Raw genomic sequence first — 19,738 nt, 5'->3', positions numbered from 1 at the left:
TCAACCGTTGTCGACTTAGAAAAACATCAGTTTTCTCAGTTTCATAGAATTCAACCTAGTTACCACACTGCTTTAATTTATTTGGGTTCCTTCACGCAATAAAAGCCATACCCAGCAGGTGGCGTTTACATGTAGTTAAGGAGTCTCTTTATTTTGAAGCTTCAGGGCAAAATTTTCCCGTGTGGCCTCATCTGGCCTAATGCTTGACCACCGTTTCATCTCTTTCACTAAAAATATGACCATAAAATTGTTTCAGATGGTTACATTTGTTGGAATTTATCCATGAGTGACTGATGACAAATGCACCTCGGACACTTCATGAATGGCCACCAAAGAACGGTCCCCATTTGCCCTCTGAGAAGCCATACGTGCTACATGTCCTGTGGATCAAATAGAAATCTCTTTTGCAGAAGAAAGATATGACAGTGGGATTGGACCCTTCCTCAGGCTGTTTAAAAATATTTATTTGGCTCCCATTGGGAGCAGAGATACTTCCTTGGCTCTTGAGGTATTCAAGTGAAATGTAACATCACTCCTGGCCCTTATAGTAGCACAGGCCAACCACTGGAAAAATCTTACACGTTTGAGGCTGTATTATTAGGAATTCATGTGTATGATGGTCATATCTTCTTGTTCAGTGATTTTTTTTTACCAGTATATAATTCCATTTTAAAGATAGTAAGACTGCTCTCCCAGTTTTATTTTGCCTCATTTTGGAGAGAGAAATCTTTTCCTCCTTTTTTCTTTTCAACTTACGTATGTCTTCTTGTTTGTGTGCATCTCTTGCTGAGCATAAATTCTCCCATTTTGATTTTTTATTTTATTATGAGAGACTTCTCTTCATGTGTAAGATGATCTCATTCCAGGGTGTTAATTCTACCATCTTATTTTATGTTTTCCATTACTGTGTTTGTTTTAATCTCTTCTTTCCAGCTTTCCACCTGAGAGATATGGTTATAATTTGTTAGTTTAGAATTTCTTCATCCTACTTTGTTGGTATGATTGCCCTTAGTTTAGGGCCCACATTCATTTTTATGTACCTCTGTCAATATCAATGTCTTCTCCCAGTAAAACAAGTTCATTTGGCCCCTTCCATGGTCTCTCAACATGTTGACATTTTTCAATTCTAGAGTTTTGTTTTTGGCATGTTATGTCTATAATTTCTTCCTTTCTTTTCCGTAGTTTTTTTGCGTGTTTTTTTTATGACAATGATACACTTACTCAGCGTGTTTTATTACCTTACCTTCCTCTATTTCTTGCTGCATCTTTCTGTGTTTATTTATCTTCTTATTCAAGTCTTTGATCCAAGAAAGTTTTAAGATGGGTCTTTATTTGGGAAATATTTTGAGGCCTTGTATGACTGAGGATATATTCTGTGCTTTCATATTTATAGGACATTTTAACAGTTTACTAAATTCCAAGGGATAAAAATCTTAGACAAATTTGGTAATATGATAAGTGTTTTTACCCTAATTTCCAAAAGATCTCAGTCTTTAGAATGGCTGAAACCTACTAATATAACATAACTAAATAGAGAGTTTGTCTGTGGGCTTCTTAGCAATCAGTAAATACCCAACCTATTGTAGGGTTTCAAGTTTTGGTACAGAACTACCATGGTGTTAGGATGTGGTTCTAGCCGGGACGTAGCAAGGGGTCAAAGAGGACAGGTTCTCCATACTGGAGACCTTAGATTACAACAAGGCTCCAGAAAGCAAGGCTGACAGAATCCCTTAGGCGTGTTCTAAAACCCAGTTGCAGTGCCTGACAGATCTGTGCAGTTGGGGCAGGGAACGTGGACGTCCTGAAAGTTCAAAGGTGTATAACAGACATGGTAGAGTGTTAGGCGGTGCTTACATCATTCCTGGAATGTGGTTTGAAATTATGCAGGGGGAGATGTCGGGGATGGAGAAAGAGGGCCCAGCTCCAGGGAGGTGGGGCTGGCAGGTACCAGATAGGAGGCACCTTCCACTTCATGTGTCGGCTTACAGTCCTCTGCTCACCTGCCTACCCACCATTCACGCATCCTCTCCCTCTTCAGCCTCCCTCTGCATACTCTCAAAGATCCCCCTGGGGGAGCAGTGTTAGGAGAGAGCAGGGTGGAGTCTGGTTGAGGGTCTCTGGAGGTGGGGGTATGACTGACCCCATCACAGTCATGCCTGCTCCTCCTCTTCAGAAACACTTCCAGATTTTTGTGATACACGAGTTGATGCCTCTTGACACACTCCTGGGTTCTGCCAGAGGTTTCCTGCAACTGGGGATAACTAGGTACAAATTAGGAACAGCTAGGGTGGGACTAAGGCTGGGCAGGTGTCCAAGCTTGAACTGGTCACCATACAACAGGTCAATAAATGGAGAAAACGTTGTTGGGGCAAGGAATAGTGACTTTATTCTGAAAGCCAGAAGACTGAGAAGATGGTGGACCAGTGTCCCAGAGAACCATCTTGCCTGAGTTAGAATTCAGGTTTCTTTGATACTAAAAGGGGAGGGAGTAAAGTCAAGCATTTCCTGCTTCCGGTTAGCTTCTGGAGAGAAGGTGTTGATTTCTTCCTTCCTGCTGCCAGTCCCAGGTGGGCCTGGTCAGGATGTTTCCTGTGAGCTAAACAAAGGTATTTTAGCTTAAACGCTCATTACCTGGGGGGCAGGGCTCCCAGAGATGGGCCATTATGTGTAATTTAAGTTTATAGGCAACATCCCTTTAGTGATAAACAAGCCATAGAATGCAAAGGTTAAAATAAAAGAAACAGATCTTATATAGAGTCAGATTTGTTTCTCCCAATCATAATATGTCACATTGAAATAAACGGGTAATGCCCCATATATTCTGTGGAAGAGAGAGGACAGGGCGAGAAGACTCCACCAACATCATCCGTTGTGCAGAAGGAGACATTTGGTTTCTGACGGTGCTGGAGTTAGTCTGACACTGAAAACAGTTGAAAATGATGTTTCATTTCAATTGCTGTAGCACTGAGCAGCTAATCATGCCCTTAAAGGGGAGAGGAAAAAAAGAGAGCAACCAATATCCTTCCTTGTCAATTCCAATTTCAGTTTCCGGAATTTATTTTCGGTCCTAAAATGTTGCTAGAATGGAGATTTTGCTCCATTTCCATTCCAGCCCGGGAACTGTGCAGTGAAGAAAGTGAATGATCTGTCTGACCCCCTCGGGGAGTGGCTTTCTGGTTGAGAAAGAAGCAACTCTAGGTGAAAAATGTGAGTCAACATTGGGACGTGCTATTTGTTTTCAAAAACAGGCTGATCGCGCAGATGGCAAAAATTCCATCCTCCTGCCCTTTTGAAGGTGATCGTCGGGGGAGGAGGGGATTCTAACATGTCCTGAGTCTGGGCCTCCTGGGATGGAAGAGGAAAGGTCAGGAGTGAAAAATAGTATAATTGGGGAATTTTCAGCCATATCTCAAGAGACCTGCTGCAAAGATCAAAGCAGAACATTCTTGTTCTCTTACTGGTGTTAGACTTACTGGTACTTAGACACCAGTATGATGATATTAATGATCAGCACTTAGCAGCGAGTTTTCTGTGGGTTTACCAAACAACTCACATGAACTGAATTCCAGCTGAACATGTGCGAAGACTCAGGGAACACACAGAAGGATGCTGTGAATCTGTGTCTGTGAAAGGTCACACAAGGAGCGATTGGCACACGTTGGAACTGCCATGAAGGATCCCAGGTGACAGTCTACGGAGAAGGCATCCCCGTGTGTGTCCCTTCCTCCCCAGCTGTGGTTCAGTGTGGGAGACTCCAGAAAGGGACATTGTTTTTTTTCCTTCTGAGACAGCATCACTTATCAGTGAATGGATTTTTGCTTACCTATCAGACTCACTGAACAATCCAAGCAGAGAAGGAGTGGAACTCATCGAGTTAGGGCCCAGAACTTAAAGATAGGAAAATCGGGGGCCCAGAGACAAAGGGATTTTCCCCAGTCTACACTGGAAGTTAGTGGCCTAGACAAATTTGTAAACCTTTGGATACCACCAAAAATAGATGCTGTACCTTTAAATTCTAAAATGAAATATTCAAGCTACTGATGGGGTTTTGGAATTAAAAAAAGAAAAACTATTGAATGCTAATGCGGATGAAATCTTTAAGATGTGTCAGTGGGAGGAGCGTGTGTCTGACTATCATTAAGGCAGCTACGTCCTCACTGCACTAATCGTGACCTGCCCGCGTTAGGGACAGACCCGGAGCACTGCCCGTGTTTTGTTCCCAGGCATAGATGCTTGAACGATAAAATCAATCAGCTAGTGTTTGGTGCACAAAATGCCAGCGTATGGTGGGTCCTGTCCTCAAACAGCTTGGGGCCTTTGGGGGAAATGAGACAAACTCATGTTTAACAGCCTTAATTCGTGGAACGCGCATTTTCAAGGACTTCCTAGGCTTGGTTTCCCCAGCGGAGCCGATGCAGGCGAAATCTCCACTCCAGAACTGGCTTCCTGGAGTGCTTGCACTCATTTTGCCCACCCGCTCTGAATTTTCTCCCTGTCTTCCCGTCAGCCCAACGATGAGTAATTCCTTTCCAGCTACGAACCCCCACCCCTATCAGGGGACTTGCCCTGTAGCTTTCAGCCTCTCCGTAAGAGGGGCCTTCCTGCCAGACCAGGTCAGACTCACCTGCTCTGAACCCTCGTAACACACCGAACTTGTACTTCAGAGCACACTGTTTTGTGTTTGCGCCCGTAGAATCCTGCTTATGTTGAGATCTGCCTCTCCCACCGCACTGTGGTCTCCGGGGGCAGGACGATCTCTCTTTGTTCACTGTCATGTCTCTAACATCCAGCACAGTGTCTGGCGCATTAGCTCACATCAACGGGCACATCAGTAAAAAAAGACCCCCGGTAAATTATTTAATTATACACTTGCAGGACCACTTAATTGATTAGGACTGTTTGACTATAGTTCATGTCAGTTGTGGATAGATAAATATTTGGAAAACATCAGTTCCACCAGCTCATATGAAAATGTTGGCTGTGGTCTCAATTTTCAACCTATGGTAGGATTGGCACCTGCTGGGACCCACTTGAAATGCAGGTGCTCAGGTCCCTCTCTGGACTTACTGCGTCAGGGGCTGAAATTTCCAGAACTCCCCGGGTACTTCCTGTGGGCTGGGGTATGTTGTTGAACAGGGATTAGAAACTCAAATATTTTGTTTGGCCAGGCAGAGGGCAGAGCCCCTAAGTGAGTGAAGGAAACCAGACAGACATGTATAAATAATCATGATCCTAGGTGACCTCCGTCGGTAGGACTGGTGGCCCCTCGGTTGACCTGGAGATTAGCTTCATCTAAAGGGGGCAGCGCTGTACAGATCAAGACAATTGCAGGCCTAGTGTTGCGAGACCCTTGAGCAGTTCAAGAGAAGGAGACACGAACCTGCAGGTAGAATCTGTGGACTCAAACACTGGCAACTACATTCAATTCTTTTTGAAGGAGGAGAATCATGAAGGTCCAACAAACACATGCGTGATAGCGCTGGTTCAAAAAGTTTGCAAGGTTTCTCTGGTTTGCAAAGTTTCCTACAAATCAGGAGCCTGGGGGATGCAGTATATACTTCTAATTCTTCACTAACACAGACTTCTTTAGTTTTGCAAGTCAGAAAACTCTCTTTTCTCTGTTTCCTGCCTATTCTCTTTTATTACTAATTTATCTATTCAATACACATTGTGTCTTTCCTCTGTGCTGAGTGGGCTCTGTCCCAAGGTACTGGAGCCCTAATGGTGAACAGCATGGGATGCACATGACTTCCAGGGGCCACGGTCTCAGGATGACAGCACCACACTCGGGAAACACAGTGCTTTGTGTCAGTGTTGCCATGAACGGTCACGTCTGTCTTTGAGAGATGTTCTTAAGAAGGTTACGCTCTGGCTTGAGTCGTTCACAAATCTTGGTGGGGGACAGATGTCAGAGGGATGGCTTCCTGAAGACAAATGGGGTGAAAGAGGTTTTATAAGAGGATGTGGTTTAGCCAAAACACAAGCCCAAAGGAGGGAATTCTGATTAGCAGGCGTAGCATCCTTGGAGACTCTAAAATGTAAACACATCCTGTGACAGGCAGGCAAGAAAAAAACCCACTTGACCATGTTGCATATTTTCTTTTCTTCTAGTTGCTGGCTTCTCATTTCTCTAGTTGGGTGGAGGGGATTTTGTCTGTCTTTGGAGAAGCAGTGACATTTATGAGAAAGCCCTGCACTGGCGACAAACACTCCTCAAAGCTTTCTATTCGTTTGGTGGCAGCTGTAATCAAGAGTGTAATAAAACTCAACTGAACGATTTATTCAAACGTGGCTTGTTGATTAGCCCATGGTGGTGGTGAGAAAAGGTATGATTAATCTCTTCTACAATATCTGGTGCTGGAGTGTCCATGCAGGATCAAAGGATGCTTTGTCTCATTTCATCTGAGCTTTCCATTTTGTTGATCTATGCTGAATAATGCTCTGATGATAAAACTAGTAACTTTTCTGTTTTTTTTTTTTTTGAGGCAAAATAGTAATTTGTTCTCCAGAACACTCACCACCAAGTAAACAGGCTTGGAGATCTCTCTCTTTCCTCCTGTGTTTACCTACTCTCTATAGTAAGCCATCCATCTATATGGAATGCATTTTATTTTATTTTTTTTTTCATGGAGGTACTGGGGATTGAACCCAGGACCTCGCGCATGCTAAGCACATGCTCTACCACTGAGCTATACCCTCCCTCCCTTGTAATTTATTTTAACGTTTTAGCTTCATCATTTCTATTCTGATTGTGAGAGGGTGCTTGCACTTGATTTGTTCCCCCACGTAACATCTGTAGCCCTCGCGCTTTACAAAGCCTCTGCATTCAGCACACACAGCTTCAGCATTATTTCTCTGGAACCTTTCCCATTGTTTCTTCCCTCATCAACGAAATATCTTGTCTACCTGATGCTCCTTCACTCAGCCAGGAAAACGTGAATTCATTGTATTCCCTAAGGCAATGATTGAGTTTAAACCTCCTTTTTTATTCTCTCTCTCTCTCTCGATTATTTAAATATCTTCCAATCCCCCAACCCGATCTATATTCCGTGCATCAGCCACCGTGACTTCTTTTGACATGAAAATCTGATCACGCTTGCCCCTGTCTTGCTTAGAGACTTCAGTGGCTTGTCACTGCCTTAAAAATGAAGCCCAAACTCCTCATCTGACATGAGAGCTTCATTGTCTTGTGTTTTTGCTGCATGGCGCCATCAGCTACACCAGCCACTCCTGAACTGCTTCTGATTTCTGAAAGGGACTCTCTTGCCTCTAGTATGTGGCTTTTCATTTTGCAAAATGGCCCACACCACTGCCTCCCCATCTCCCCTCTCCCATCTCCCGAGTGTCTTCCCGGTGGAATGTTACCACTTCTTGTGCTTTGAGAGCACCATCTCTCGAGACTGTCACTCTGTGTTGCAATCATGACTCTGCCGCTTACTAGCTCTGGACCTAGAGTAGGTTATCCTGCCCTTTGGTTCTTTTGTTTCCTCATTTGTGAAACAGGGTAAAATTAGTGCTCATGTCATTAGGCTTTTGTCAACACTGAATAAACACATACAATGCATTTATCACGCAAGTACACAATAAATTATTATGATTAAATCCATTAACAGTGTCACATTTTATGTACTTTTTTTGATCACCTTGAAGGTAATAAAAAAGCAAAGCTATTATGACCTGAGATCTTAAATGGAAGAAAGCATTCCAAAGCCAGGTATAGATGATTTGAGAATTACTGGTGCATTAGGATCAGTCCTTTGCTGTTGTGTTTTGTTGATTTGGGTAGTTGATGCCCAGTTTAAGTGTATGAATAGTGCTCCAAAGACCCATTTAATAATAAAAATTCCTATGTAAACAAAAGAACCTCCCTCTGTTTAAGTGTCAATGTGTTGTAAGCTGCAGTGCAATAGCCTCGTCCGGTAGGATTGCCATTTTATGAAGTCGCTGTGTTTTGAGATGTTTTACGTTCACATAAGCATTTACCGTCTACAGACGCGTCCGCACTTCCTGCGGGTCTGAGTGTGATTTTTCTCCTTTGCTTTGGAGCTTTGCAATTAGAGGCCTGTTGTGAGAGTTGAAACAAATTTAACTTTGTTTCCTCTCTATGATATCTGTCAGTGTGTGTGTTTTTTTTTTTTAACAATTCATTCATTCAATAAACATTTAATTGCTGCCTCTGCTGTGTGCCAAGCGCTGTTAGGGTTTGTGTAGGACACAGAGATAAGTAAGCTGTGGTCTTAGGCTCCAAGTCATCAGCATCTGCTGTTTTTTTTTTCTATGTTATGAATATCTTTGTTTTTAATGACCATCAAATCTTAGTGTTTATACTTGATAGACTCTACTACAATCAGCAGTAAGTTACTGACGTCATTGTTTAACTATTAACTGCAATGAAACTTAAACACTTATTTCTCCTTAATTCTACCCCCATCACATCCTGGGCACCTTTTCTATGAAGCTGAGTCATCCAATGGTGGCTATTCCTGAACACGAAACTCTTGACTCCAAAGAGGTAAATACACGTAAGGTACAATCGGACATCTGGTTATCCATTTGCACGTGACACTCGGTTGTAGAAATAAGCCAATCTTATTTTTTTTAATATTCATAAAATCAGGTTTTTTTTTTCAAAGAAAGAGTGAACTGGCCTGCTCTGGGTTGTTTGGAAGCCCCTGACAGTTAAATGAGTAAATTGTTGCTGCTTCTCCGTGTGGAAGATGGTACTAAGTTCCCCGTGTTTGTAGGACCTTGATCACAAGCAAACTTCTATCCTGACTGTCTGTCTTTGTGATGTTCTCTCTGCAGTCATATGTGAAACCACCCTTGTCTTCTTTTCCTAGAGGGTCAGTGGATGTCCCATAATACGTCTATGTGTACCTCATGGTAGCTCAGTTTCCCAGCCTCCAAGAGAATTTTGCCTATGGCAGGTAGCGTCCCAGCGAAGCATCTCAAACACAGCCTCTAAATTTCATGCAAATGTCTAAACACTTTCACGTTTTGAGCTGACAGACACAAATCTAAATTTTAAAACCTTGTTATTTTTATAAATGCTATTCAAAGAGACCAGAAAACAACACTGTAAAAAAAAAATTATACCAAAAAGACAAGAAAAAAATTTGTAAAGAAAATATTAATTTTGTGTTAATTAAAAGCAAGAATAATTGAACAATGTTTTCTTCTTCTACATCCTCTCAGGCAATAAATGTGGGAAATGTGAGGGAGAAAAGTGCTTTGATGGATTTCTCTTTAAGAAGGTGAAAAGTGAGCTCATTCATTCATTTCAGATACCCTCACAAATGAGGCATGCTCAAGTCTGCAGCATCTAAGTTTAGGGGAAAAAATACAAAAGAGAAGCAGGAATAGTAAAATTCCAAATTCCAAATGAAATTCTAAATAAAATCTGAATTTATCCCCCAAAGCATATTTTCCACAATTTAGGGCATATTAATCCACTTTTCAGAAACTGACATCCCTGTTTCTGCAAATTTTGAAACCTCTGTCATGCAAGACCCATGTGCCTCTCTGCTACAACTGTACTTATTAAAATAATAAAAGCATGTTACGAGTAGGTGTGAATTCGTATCCTTGACCACATCTCTGATTTTTTTTTTTTTAAACCAGGATTATTGGCTTAATGAGTATGGACACATGGAAAACGTTCAATGCATGTAGCCAAGTAGCATTACTGAATAATTGTGGCAGTTGAAACCTGTTACAATACCTGTTTCCATGTTTACTCACCAGCATTGAGAATTACTATAAATTGCTAATTTATGGAGCGCTTACTATATGTTAATGTGTTAGTCACTTTATATGCATTCTTTTACTTAACCTTCACAAAACATTGTAAGTTAAGTATTATCATTGGTCCCATTTTACAGATGAGGAAAGTGGGGGGGAAATCAGTATATTGTATACAGTCAAAGAGCTGACCAGTGTCTGCACAATCAGGAACAGAATCCAGATATCACTGCCTGGAGCCTGAGTGCTTAACCAGTCTACTGTCCTCCATCACTTTCTTCATCTAAAACTCTATGCCATTTAAATCTTTTCCCCTTTGAAAATCATGTTTTCAAATATTTGCAATTTAAAAGGGAAAATGATGTTTCGTTTTCCTTTATGTTAAAAATTTGTGTCTTTTTCTGTTATTTTCATCTATTTTGCTTTTGCATCGTATTACACATTTATGTACTGATTTGGCAATATTTTTACTATTGAGTTGTAAACTCCCTTTATATACTAAGGAGATGAACTGTTTGTCAAGTGTGGCAAATTGTGTAATAGTAAAAAAAAATTGGACAAATATAAATGTCCTAAAATAGGAGAATGTTTGAATACATTTTGCTGATTTCAGATGAATGTTAAAAAATAGCCAAATATTCCCTTTCAAACATAAGAATTTTGGCTCAAGTTTACAGTGGCTCTAGATACAAATGAGAATGTTTCTAGACAATCAGAGAAAATCAATTGGTTATTTAAATAACAGAAGCGTTTGGTTCAGATAATGACTGCTGAATGAAGAAATTCTGAATGTTGAGTAATGTGAAAGGCTCTGTTGCTGAGAAGAAAGAGCAGGGTAGATGCAATAGTGTAGAATCTGCATTTTTTTTTTTTACCAGTTATGCACAACCGTAGCAACAAAACTTAAAATTAAGCTAGCGGATAAGATTGCCAAAAAATAATTTCAACTCTCATGTTTAGAATATACAAAAAGAAAAACAAAACAAAACCAAAAAAACCATCATAAAATAACCCCAAACTTTGAAGTTTAACAATGGTGAGAGAGAGTTATTGTTAGTATTAAAAGAAACAAAATTAAGCAGACTACCATTTTATGCATCTAATATGCTGTCTTTTACTTCTTTATAACACTGGCACATTTGGGAGCCGTTTAACACCTTTTTTTACAATTCCTTATGCCATGTGGTCAGACTGTAATATTTACCCGAGTATTTTTCCCAAACCCTCTCTTTGTTACTTATTTACCTGCAAAGCACCGACCAAGAAAACGACTTCTTTTGCTTTATGCATTTCTGGTCTTATGAGTATAGGACCTAAGAAGTAAAATGTGCTAGTGACCAACCCAGTGTGAATAAACAATCATGGAGAACCTTGATTGGATCTCAGAATTTCTGCCTAGCTGTTCTCTCCTTTTCTAATTTTTTTGGGGGGTGTAGGAGTGGAGAGATAATTAGGTTTATTTATTTTTAGAGGAGGTACTGGGGATTGAACCTGTGACCCTATTCGTGCTAAACATGCGCTCTACCACTTGAGCTATACCCTCCCCACCTTCATTTCCTACATGATAGCAGTTTGCCTTTCTCGCAACCATACTCCTGTTTCCTGCATACGCTCCGTGCTATTCGTAGACACTAGTTTTTAAAATTAGCTCAGTAATTCATTTAAAAGCAAATAGACCACAGATTTATCTGATTTAATTTGATCACCATCTGGATAAGTCCTATGATTTATAAAGTACATTGAAAACCAACTAACTCAAAACAACGATGCTGCTTCTCATCTGGTTCAATGGTTCAATGTTTCTCAGCTCTGGTTCTGAGCAGCAGCATCTCCTGGGACTTTTTTAAAGTCTGAGTAACGGGGTTCCGCTCTGGGAAACTGAAATCCAGAATCTCTGGAGGTGGGCGGAGGCAACTTTGAAGTCTCCACGTGCATTGTGATCCTCAAATACATATATTTCTTTTCATATTCTTTTCCATTACAGATTATTACAAGATATTGAATCTAGTTCCCTGTGCTGTACAGTAGGACCTTGTTGTTTATCTGTTTTATATACAGTAGTGCTTATCTGCAAATCTTGAATTCCCAATTTACCCCCCTCCCCCTGGTAACCAAGATTTGTTTTCCATGTCTGTGAGACCTGTCACTCTTCATGTGACCTGCTACATGTGGCCCTAGGACTATTTTATTTTTAACTTGAGGATCAATTGATTTCCAAAAACACAGTTAGATGCATTGGATTCTGACCTTTCAGATCCACTTGTCATTAACACAACTGGAGAGCTAATCATTCACCCGCTGCCCATAAAACACACACGAGGCAGATTCTTCTCCTGGTTTCTTATTCCTTCTCGCTGCAGACTTTTGATAGCAGTTCTGCTGGCAAGGTGGCTGTCTGTGGCTGATTTCCCCCTGTGGTGTCTATAAGTTTCCATGTTCATTTTATTTGGAATTCCAGAACCTCCATGGCCATCTCAAATTCTAATTTTATGGACCAAGTGTCTCATTCCTTTATCTCTCTTCTCCAGATGAGATGCAGAAAAGAGAAAATAAGTTACTTGTTTATGGAAGCCACTCTCATTTTCTGATTTGCGTCAAGGGTGAAAAATCAAATTATTAAGAGGAATGGGCCCATTCTGTTCCCTTCAGGCAGCTTCCCATAGATATGATTTATTAAGTCAAGCTTTGATAAATCTTGGATTGCAGTGTTGGAGGTTGTAATTATAGGTAAGAACTTGGAATCTGGATATTATTGACTGCTGGTTAGAAGGAGTTTTATATGCTTTGATGGACAACTGGCCAGCAGGCCAGGGTAACTTTGTCTTATAAAAACACCTGACACGAATACCTGAATGGATGCCCACCTTGCGCACGTACCCAGGTGGGCAAGGAGACAATAAAGAGACATTCCAGTCGTACCTCCAGACTTGGCAGCAGTGGACCCCATCAACATGAACTTCCTGTGTTATAAACCCCCAGCTGTGTTGAGAAAATTAAAAAAAAAAAATTTTGTCAACCCAGAATTCCTCTTCACAAAAGTAGTAGAGACAGAAAACACTTTTTATTATTGAATTAGTATTAAACCAGAATGTGATGTCTGTCCCGGACCAGCACGAAGAGGTTGCAAAGCCCAGATGGCATCTCACCCTTCATGTAGCCAAGCAGGTTTAACTCATTACATGTATGTTCTCGACATAAACAATAGTTCAGTTTCTCCCCAAGGAAAAGGATTTGACAGCACCATGCATTACACGCAGTTCATCCTAAATCACCCTGGTGACTGGGGGGCCCCCCGCTTTAGTCAACTGGCTCTACACAAAGGAAGAATACACTTTTCATATCTTTATGGCAGGAGGCGGTTTTACGACACGGAGCCAGGTGTCAGTTAATGTTAGGCTCCTCCCCTCCCTGGGAAGCTAGGAGAAACTAGCAGATAAGGCTGCCATCTCCCTGGGATGTTTACCTTCAAAGGAGATTGCTCTCAAGTCCTTGAGAAAGACTTTCCTGAGTCTTAAAGCCGACAAAATGCCCATCTCGTTTTCAAAAGGATTTATCTACATTTCGGACAGAGGGGTGTGTACCTAGAAGGACCAGTTTTCTGAAATAAATTTTTTAAGAACAGGGAAGTGAAATCTCTTCCTTTATTTTCAACAAGGAGAATTAAGCCTCTTTTTAGAAATTTCGATTTGTCCTTACACCTGGTTGACGTGGGGGCAGAATTGAGGTCCAAGAGCATCTGACTCTGACGTAGCCAATAAAAAGAATCAGTTGTGACTTATGTTCTTTTCTAGGGACTTGGTTGAAAATACTGTGGGAGAGGTGGCGGGCTGACGATTCTGGACTTTCAAAGTCATTTCAATCCATGTATGTCAGGTTTTACATTGTAGTGAATCATGGCGAAGCTGAACGGAAGTCAGAGAGCAGGAGGATGGATATTCCTGTGTGTGCTGGTTTTTTAAGATACCCCCCTCCCCCGCCAAATAATAGAATGGGGGGAAATAACTATTTGGAGCTCCGGTCATCCAGATATTAAATGTTTTGACCTCAGATTCAATGTTGTGTCCCCTAGACTCCATTTTACCTGCTTTATACCAACCCTGCCACCTTTACAGGGCCTTACTTACTAAACTATCATTGCTTCTGGCTTATGGAATCTGGCACTAGATCTTGTATTTTTAACCCCCAAATTAGTAAGCATGTAAGTGTCCCAAATGCATTTAAAATCTTTTGGGAAAAAAACTGAATATGTAGCAGTTAATAAAGTATGATGTACCTTTTCTGGAATTGACTATTTACTCTGGAGACGTGAGGTCTGGTTTCATGTTGACAAGAACATACATGGAGGTCATTTTGCTTTCATCTGGCAGACAAGAATATTCCAAGTGGGTTTTGTATTAAAAGGGAACGCAAAATCAATTTACACAGCACATTCTTTAAAAAAGTGCTTTCTGAGATGTTGGTTTAAAGTTTCACCACACTACATCACTTATTACCTAAAGTTAACTCTAAACAAACCAAATTAAAAAAAAAAACCCAAATTGGAAAGTGACTCCCTTTAAAATGATGATTTTCTAAATGTCTGAAGGTCTTTCTTATTTACATTTTCTTATCCAAAGTAAGTGTGTTGTTCCACGGGCCATATGATACAGAACTGAGCCTTCACGGCCAGGGGGCCTGTCTGAAAATACGGATTTGTTCATTTATTTGATTAATGATCGTCATCTTTCTCAGATGTGGAGATTGGTTTTTTCCCCAAGTTACTGAGCTCTTTACCCCTACTGAGATTGGCAGAGGGAAGTAAAAACTTCACAATGTGTCCACAATCATGACTCCACCTGTCACAGCATAAAATGCATTCAAACCAGCCGCTGAATCGCGGTACCAGACATGCCTTTGACCTCCCGGTGGGTTCAGGAAGTGCTGAGAAACACCGCTGAGGCCGCCAGCATCGTGTCGGGGGATGGCCTACCTGGTCCCCTTCAATCTGATTTAATTATTCCATGTCCAGTATTTTATTTGACATTATGATCCTGTCTACAAATGTATCCTTATAAATCTTCTGTGTAAACTCTTTTGGTGACGGTGGGTTTACTGTTTACAAGCCAGACACTATTTATGTCTTCATGTGGCTGAGACAAACTAATGACTGAATAAAACGACAAAAACAAACGGGAAACACTGAACAAACTTGGGTTTAAGTTCAAATTCCACGGCCTTGGGCGCGATATGTAATATTTGGAGCCTCCATTTCACTCTCCATTTCTGTGAAATGAGATCAAAGGATTATGGTGAAGATTTGCATTAATGCATGGAAAGTGCTTAGCATATAAAACACATAGCGCTTAATAAGTGTCAGCCTAGTGGTAATGATTTCTTGAAATCACTTGTCACAGTAACTCCCAGATGTTGCTTCTTTCAGGAAAATCAAATACGAGGTCGTTTTTATTTGTTAGAGAGAAAAGGCGAGGGAATTGAATCATTTTCTCCTTTCATTCTAAAGCTTCGGCGAATTCCAGGCGATGGAAGCTACAACTCACTTATTCCGTGACTGTTGATTTTCTATGACCGGAGCAAATCAGTGCGGGATTGGAGCTACCTCCTGTTTCTAGTCGCTTTGTCCCACCTCCTCCTTCTAGCCTAACAAATGCAGCTTCTCCGTGATGCGGTTGTATGTCCCTGTTTCCTCATCCTGCTCAGCCGCTTGGCCACGCCGCACGCAGCCTTCCTGTCTGCCTTCCTTACACCTTGCACGGCCCCGCTGTTCCCCTTGGAGCCAGCCCTGAGCCACAGCTCCCTCACACCACTGCTTCTTCCCCCTGTGATCCCGTCCAGGACAGAGCAGGGAGAGCAGCCTGCAGAAGAGAAGCTGACCTCCCTTGTTTTCCGCCTCGAGATGTTCAGTCATGGCCATTTCCTTCCGTTGGCATCACTTCGTCACATTGTTCCACTAGGGTGCGGTTCCAGAACTAAATTTCCCTTCCGCCCTCCTCTCTGACGGGTTCCTTTGTACTTCTTCCTCGACTTGTATAATCTGCTAACACCTAGCTCCACTCAGTCAAGTTCATCTTATCTGCTCCAGACAGTGTAACCCTATCCAATAGGAACACGTAGAGATGGATGGAGAACCAAGACACGATTCGATTGGCAGCATTAGGAAGCTAACTGAATCAATATGTGAGAAAAGGGCCAGAGGTCCATTTGCTGTCTCTCTTTTGTGCTGTGCCGTTTGGCAAAAGCTGGGACTGAATCCAATCCCCGTTCACTCTCCCTCCCTGTTTTCGAGGATTACATTTTGGGGAGTGATGCTAAAGGAAGAGGACGGCAGCGGGCAAGTGACTGAAGGGTGAGGAGTTGTGGGCGGCGTGGGGCTCTTCCCTACGGTGCCCTGCCCGTCCCAGCCACCCGCACCCCTTGCGGAGACACAGCTCTGCTGGTTTCTCCAGAGACCACAGTCTGATGTGAACAAACAGCTGCGTGTCTTTATCCCACATTAACTGCATAACAAGAAAAATCTATCGAGGAAAAAAAAATGAACAGAAGTTCCTTTCTTAGAAACCCTTTTTTAATGTGAGATGCTCTGTCTGAATATGAATGTTTACATTTGGGGGTGTGGCTTTAAAAAGTATGTACCCCCATGGACCTGACTCCTCTTTTCTCTGATTTTGCAGCAATGAAGATGGAGCAGGAGATGGAACCATAGACCGGGCTGAAGTTTTTTGGAGTGCTGGTGCTAATCACTTGCTAGATTTAACTTTTATTATTATCTTTATTGTTTTCAGTCTTAGCGTTTTCTGTATGAACCGCAGCACAGCAGCAGACCTAAAAAAGCCTCGCGCCGGCACAGAACGTCACAGCATCACTAACGCCCGGCGTAGGAGACATTTACCTACAGCTTCTCCCATCTTCTGGTAGAGCCTTAACGCCTTCTGTTAAGCTGACAGCAATACTGATGCGCCCCTGTGTTTAGCAGCCAAATAAAGAAGAAATATGAGTAAATAGAAGAATGGGTGTGGCAATTTTTCAACACCAGTTTTATTTAACGCATACGTTACTTCCTGAATCAGGCTATATTCCCCTTCTGCTTAATTTTTTTGTTTTACATGTTAATAAAAAAAAAAAAACTACTAAAAGAAATGAATCCACGCCTGCTCTCAGGGTTTCACTGAGGAGCTCTTGAATGTGAGAATGTTGGCATTTCACCAAACACACACTGTTATCCTGTTCTGGCTGGATTCTCCCGTTGACGGGACAGCCAGCCATGTTGAGCAACCAGTCGCTGGAATGTGCCTAACATCACTGTCTCTCTGTCCACCACCCCATGATTCTTGTCGAGGCTGCTTCAGAGTCAGTTTGTGCTCATAATCTTGGGAGAAGCCAAGACCATAAAGCAAAGCAGACTGTGACAGTCCTGGGAGCCGACGCTCTGGCACAACCGGTGCCAGTGCCCGCGCCCGCCATGTTGGCTGTGTTCAGATTCTTTCCCAGCTGCCGTCCCCAGTAGCCTGTCCTCACCTTCTCTAAGTGGTTTCATTTTTTAGCCCTCTGCCCAGCTGGGAAGCCTGGGGCCACCCCTCAGGAGGAATCCACAGTGGTTCTGGACAGTGAGCTCCTGGCATCAGAGGAGCCTCAGTAAAGGCTACTTATCCTTGCTCACAACCCATGTTCCCCTTGGAGCCAGCTCTTTCTGGGCCACAGCTCCCTCAGACTACTGCTTCATTATCCCCATCATCCGGGGCAGAGCAGGGAGAGGTGCTCACAGAAGAGCAACTGACCTCCCTCATCCTCCATGCGCCATTTTGGAATGCCCCGTTGTCCGTCATCAGCTGGCACCTGGAAATGCAGCGTCCTCATCGTCCCCTCCATGAGTGGGTAAGGAGCGATGGAGCCTCAGTCAAGCCTTCTGCTCATCTCTCCTCCCCCAAACAAAAGCTACTCGTCCAGCTGCTAAATTGTGTGCGGCATCCCTTCCAATTATTGATGATAACCTCTAGAATTTCCAGTGTTCCATCTCAGGTGTAGGGCACCCCCCTAAGTGCAGCACATGAATTGAATCTAACATTTACAGTGAGCCTCTGAGGTAGGTAAGAGTGTCACTCATATTTTATGTTTGTGCAAATGGATTCCAAAAAATTCAATCAAGCTGGTAAGTGGTAGAGACAGAATGAGAACCCAGATAATCAGGTTCCAAGACCAAGCCATTTGTTCAATCATTTGTCCATTCATCTCTGACCCTGGGAATAAAGGATTGAGTTCATCACACTCCTTGGTTCATGGCTATCATAAGTTTGGGCAAGACCCCTCTCCTGTGTGCTTGTTGATTGGATATTTGACGAATTAACTTTTATAACAATTTCTATCTTCCTGTCTCCTGCCATAGGCACATATTCTTGTGTTTAATGAATATACATTCTTTACAGATATATGTTTTGAAGATGTGCATTGTGTTTCTCTGCATAGATATTTAGTAAATGTAGATGGTATAGCTTATATTCTGTCTCTTTTCTTTTTTCTCCACTCAGCACGATGGTTTTTAAGCTCTATCCACAGTGTTCTGTAAACGTCTAGTGAATTACTTCCTCACCGCTGCCCGCTGTGGTTTCGTCACTTCTCACCCACCCACCTGCCCAAGGTGGGCTCTCTGGTTGCCTCCCTCCACCAGGAGCAGTCGTGATGCGCTTTGTTGCATGTAACCTTTTGTGGACCTTTGTGAGAATTTCCCTGGACTAGATACCCAGGCTTAGCGTTGTTTAATTTTAAGCCTCCATGTGCTTAATTTGACTGAATCCTCCCAGATTGCCATTCTCTAGGATGGAGGCGCTCATTTCATTCCCACCAGCAAGGCGTTAGTGCTCTTATACCTCCAAGCATCTCTCTACTTGGATCTCTGTGCCTTGAGACATCAGGCTTTACTCTCACTGAGGGCAACGTTTAGGACAGGAAGTTTGTTGGAACAGGGGTCCCATTCGCCCTACCTTTTCCCGTTCTCAGAGGCTTTTATACCCTCTAACTGTGCAGCTGCCATTCAGGTATTGTCTTCATAGCACTGATGGAGACCTTGAACCCGGAGGTACAGACTGCATCTTAATTTGCAGGCAGCTATTTGAACGTCTCGTTTTCAGATCTTTTCCCTCCCAAACCAAGTGGCTTCTTGATCTTCTTGAACAGAAAGAGTTCCTTTCCTCAGATTCCTTTCGAAGAAGTAAAGTAATAATAAGTTACGCCAGAAATCAACAAGGGGTCGTATCCAAAAATTTCATTTAAAAAATCTGTCACAAAATGTTTCCCTCTTCTTCTGTGACTTCACAGAAAGTAAAAATATTACAAAACGTAAGCAAGTTGGAATCACTGCAGTAAAACAAATAAAAACTAAACCCAAATGGTCGTTCGTGTGGTTATCCGATGCCCTGGGCAGCTGGGCCGGACTCCCCTCCGATGAGCAAGTTGAGCTTGAATCACAGCCTGGACTCTGATCTGCCCCTCCCCTGAGGGGCTGATCGCTTAAACTCCGTGGGCCTCCGTTCTGGGAAATTTGCTGTTTTCAGGTCTCTGGTGCAGCCGCAGAGATCTCCGGCCCCAGGACCATCCTCTACAGCAAAGGGGGAGGAGAAACTTGACCCTCGGCTTGAACCAGCTGGGAGTCTCATGTGTGGTCACGAGTTGAATGACAAGCCTTGGTGAAGGTGACCTGTGCTTTTCACTGTAGCTCGGAGGGAGATGGTCACTCCGGGGGAGACAGTGAAACATGCTGTTGATTAAAACCTCACTTGACTTTCCGGAAAAATGCCCAGAAAGCTTCTCAGTTTCTATTGACTGGCTGCGTGAGAGCTGCGCTCACTTTAGATTTAAATGGGGCAGGATATATAAAGCTGAGACTGCATATCAGGTGTATCAGCTCTGAAACCCAGAGAGTCTTCTTTTTTTTATATATATAAGCTACCTTTTTAGGCTTATTAAAAATATTTCATGTCAGTCCATTTCTTAAGTAGTACGTGCTTTA

General features: G+C 42.4%; 1 protein-coding gene across 1 annotated transcript in view; it reads left to right on the top strand.

Annotated features, from left to right (window-relative positions):
* MLIP (muscular LMNA interacting protein) overlaps positions 1-16,739 on the top strand; it is a 118,909-nt gene extending 102,170 nt beyond the window's left edge. Inside the window, exon 12 of the mRNA XM_031688666.2 lies at positions 16,410-16,739. Coding sequence (XP_031544526.1) covers positions 16,410-16,415 — 6 coding nt within the window. The 3' untranslated portion in view covers positions 16,416-16,739. The remainder of the gene's footprint in view (positions 1-16,409) is intronic.
* Positions 16,740-19,738: the final 2,999 nt, after the last annotated feature.

This window comes from Vicugna pacos, chromosome 20, assembly GCF_048564905.1.
Source record: "Vicugna pacos chromosome 20, VicPac4, whole genome shotgun sequence".
Taxonomy (NCBI): Eukaryota; Metazoa; Chordata; class Mammalia; order Artiodactyla; family Camelidae; genus Vicugna; species Vicugna pacos.
Note: the sequence above shows the minus strand (reverse complement) of the source record. Positions and strands in the feature narration are given on the sequence as shown.